The following is a 3,567-nucleotide window of genomic DNA, read 5'->3' as shown; positions in this document are numbered from 1 at the left end:
TCTCATGCTAAACCCAAAAGACAGCACCATACCAGCTAGTAGGAGGAAAATTAACTCTATCCCAGCAGAAACCAGGACAACTACATTTGGCCTGAGTGGGACCAAAAATAAGACAACATGCAACACTTCTCTGCTGTTTAATTTGGGGGCCAAATTCCATTAAAACTTTGTTTTCAAAATGCTACTAGTTAAAACTATAGACAGGCTCAATCAAATTAGCAGCAGAAAGCACCATGCCAAAAGGCCTAAGAGCCACCAGCTTTCACACCAGCAAAACCAAAAGTATTTCAGTCAATCATCTGTATGAAGGGCAACTCTGTATGTGTTTGGCTTTTAGGTGCAATCTTTTTGACCTTTTATGTTGGCAGCAGTGAAGCTTATGAAAAAATGATAAAACTGCCAAACATAGAAGGGACATCATCGCATGGCCTTGACACTATTGTGTGCCGGTTACCATTACTCATTGCCAAACCTCATCAAGTGCATTCAGGTCACTTGGCTTCTCCACACAGACACCATGTATGAATGATGTACAAGAGTATTTACTAGAAGCTCAGCTTTGCAGGAGCATAACGGAATAGCTTTATCTTACAGGGAAGGGAAACAGTTTCATTAGGAAGTGCTTCAAGCTTCAAGTAGGCAAGCCTGCAACCTGAACTTGCAGAAACTGCCCGAGACAGTGTCTTCACTGAGGTCATAATATACACATTTCTCCATTACAGATAAAGAAGTAGACAGTGTATGAAAGCTCAGAATAGATTCAGTAGTACAGGAAACCAAACTAAAATACTGGCTATTTGCATTATTTAGCAGCCATCTGTAAACACCAAGGGTGCCTAATTAGTGTACTCTATCAAAATTTCAGCAAATTCTTGATGACTTAATACTATAGATATTTTGATTGTGTTTCCTTGATTGATATTAGTGATTTTGGTACATCCCCTTCATATTTCTAATTGGGACTTTGAAACAAGAACAGACACTTGTGCTTCCCTGACATACAACTGGAGGGGATGTCCCTCAAACTCTGGAATGCTGAGAGAAAGACCACTCCCAAAGTCTTTCCCAGGTTTCACAGACAGTTCTGAGCAGCAAGACCCTAGCAACAGAATCAGTGTCATAGGGATTAAATTAGGCATACAGTGCAGACAACTAGTAAAGCTAATAACCCACGTAATTTCTTATTGAATCCTGTCAACTTAATTTAAGATGCTCTCTAATAATCTCAGATAGGAATGATAAGATTGAAAGGAATCAACCTCGCAGGAAGATATAGCCTGAACAGTCAACTCCTCTTTACCATCCTTCACAGCTACGCAGAGTTAAGGCCACCCCACTTATACTGTGTACAAGTACAATAACCAGAGTCCTTCCATACCATCCCAGCATAATTCGATAGCTCTGAAAAAGAGCAACTTTTACTTCGGCTATAGCAAAAGATGACATGGGGATACTCACTTGTGCTAAGTTTGCAGAGGGCACACGTAAGATAAAAATGCATCTATTTGATTCTTAACAATGACTTCTTTTGGGTGCAAGTTATGCGGCAAGTAATGAGCCAGAGACATCTCCCAAGCATCCACAAAGTGCACAGCAATTCCTGAGAACATTTTCCTCATGACAGAATCAAGCTGAAAGGAATACCAGTCACTGTTAAAGAGGCTCACTTCTGGCCCATGCTCCTGAACATTAGCAGTTCTGATGATGATTAAAGTCTTGGGGCTGCGATCCAGCAGTTGAATAATTGCTCTCCGAATATTCCTCAGCCGCCGGATATACACTTCCACAGGGAAAGTGCTGAAGTGGGACCATATAGTTATGGCTATCACTGTATTTCTCCCACCCACTATGCCATCCAGTTCATTGGCAATGTAGCGCAGTTCACTGCTAAATACTGTTGAAAAGCGAATGGGTGGCCCGTGACAGCGGAATTTCAGTAGGATATTGTGCTTCAGGTCCACAGACATGAAAGGGCCCACGTTCTTAGGACTCCCCAGGTTGAATTCCACTAGATCTGAAAACCCAAGAGCAAGCATTAGTGAAAGAAGGCATGAGATTAAAACTATCAACAAGATGCTAAGGAACATGGGGCAAAATTAGCAGTAGATAAGGAAATCTGAACATAATTCCAAGAACTCTAAAATGAAACAGAAGATGAGTGTCATACATGTGCTAGCTGCATATTTCAGAGTGGAGTTTATGGGTGCTGAAATTTGCAAGACACCACACTTCAACTTCCCAGGGCTGTCAGTGCCTTTTCCAAGTTTCCCAAATTACTTTCTTCTCTCTCTGTCTCATAAAAAAGAAATTTTCCAAATCAACTCCTTCAGTCATTGCTTCCGTATGAATCCAGTGCTCATGGGAACCTTTCTGGCAACTTTAGCACTCCGTTAAGTTTAAAGAGAACTTCAACTTGTAGGCATTAAGGAGCCTCAAAGTCTGTGTTCCAACACACTTTAACTGCTTTAGGGCTAAGGGGCCAGGGTGGAATACCTAATTGGCTACTGAAATTGTTATTTAAGTTAAAGTAAGGGAAATACAAGAAAAGGCCCCAAACCAATCAGCAGTAAGGGAAGTCACTTGTGTGACTGGGATGCTGCAAGGCCTTATGCAGGCACTCTAAGTGACTTCTGCCATGCCCCTTGGGTGGCTGCCTTAACACAGCCGCAGCAGCGGTCCTCATTGGTGAAACGCCTTACAGGGACAATTTTGCAAATACCTTGTGGCCCCGTTTCCAAGGCCTACATGTTTCCAGTGTCTGCTCAAACATTCGACTAACTGCCTTTCTGCCAGCACTTCCGATGATGTTTTGTCTTTCCTCTTCCTTTGTTTTGTCATTCTCACTCAGTAAGATCAACTCTGTGTCAGAGATGTGCAAAACAAAGCTTTGCAGAGGTCTTTAAGGACAAAATTAATTTAAAAAAAAAAAATAACCTGGAACAAATGCTGTCAGATATTCAAACCACTGCCTTATTGTAGAGTCTCCAAACAAGTGGATTACTTTTCCTTGTAAGCACTTGGTTACATCATCCGACTTGTTAAAGTGATGGATCCAGTGTGTTCTGGACCTCCATTGGTCTTCATAATAATAACCAGAAGGGGAAACTGTGGGATCCTCAGCTCTGTCCATACTGCTTGAATCTGGAAGAGAAAAATTCTTTGAAATTAACATACAGCAAAACCAGCCTCCATAACCTTCATGGACGTACAGCCAGCAATGTATGACCATCTTCCCTAGTTTACAGCGAAAGATATACTGCGTAGATTAAAAAGCTCAATGCGTCACACTTCTGTAAGCCCAAGTATTTCACCCCCTATTTCTGCAACAAAACCTGCTACCACTGACAGAACTGGTCGAACAATCGTAGTGTAACTCGGTTTAAACTAAATGGTATCTCCGATGACAAAGTAAAAAATAAATAGTAGGTATCCGACATCTTCCACAGTGAGACAGAAGTGCTCAACCTTGCCAAAGGGACCGAGGAGCACAGGCAGAAAGACCAGCAAGACCGACTCCTCCTCCCGGCACCAGAGCCCCCCGGCTGGCGGCCGCAGGCGCCAGCAGCC

The 3,567-nt window shown here is 42.4% G+C and overlaps 1 protein-coding gene across 1 annotated transcript; it reads right to left on the bottom strand.

Moving 5' to 3' along the window:
• Positions 1 to 1,463: 1,463 nt before the first annotated feature.
• On the bottom strand, positions 1,464 to 3,141 carry LOC104625864 (NXPE family member 3-like; the record flags this gene model as incomplete). The annotated part of the gene is made up of 2 exons (XM_010293613.1): positions 1,464 to 2,014; positions 2,935 to 3,141. Coding segments are annotated over 2 exons (758 nt in total), but the record flags the coding sequence as incomplete, so codon positions are not given.
• Between the last annotated feature and the right edge of the window lie 426 nt (positions 3,142 to 3,567).

This window comes from Phaethon lepturus, unplaced genomic scaffold (assembly GCF_000687285.1).
Source record: "Phaethon lepturus isolate BGI_N335 unplaced genomic scaffold, ASM68728v1 scaffold25668, whole genome shotgun sequence".
Taxonomy (NCBI): Eukaryota; Metazoa; Chordata; class Aves; order Phaethontiformes; family Phaethontidae; genus Phaethon; species Phaethon lepturus.
This window is presented reverse-complemented; position numbering and strand designations above follow the sequence as displayed.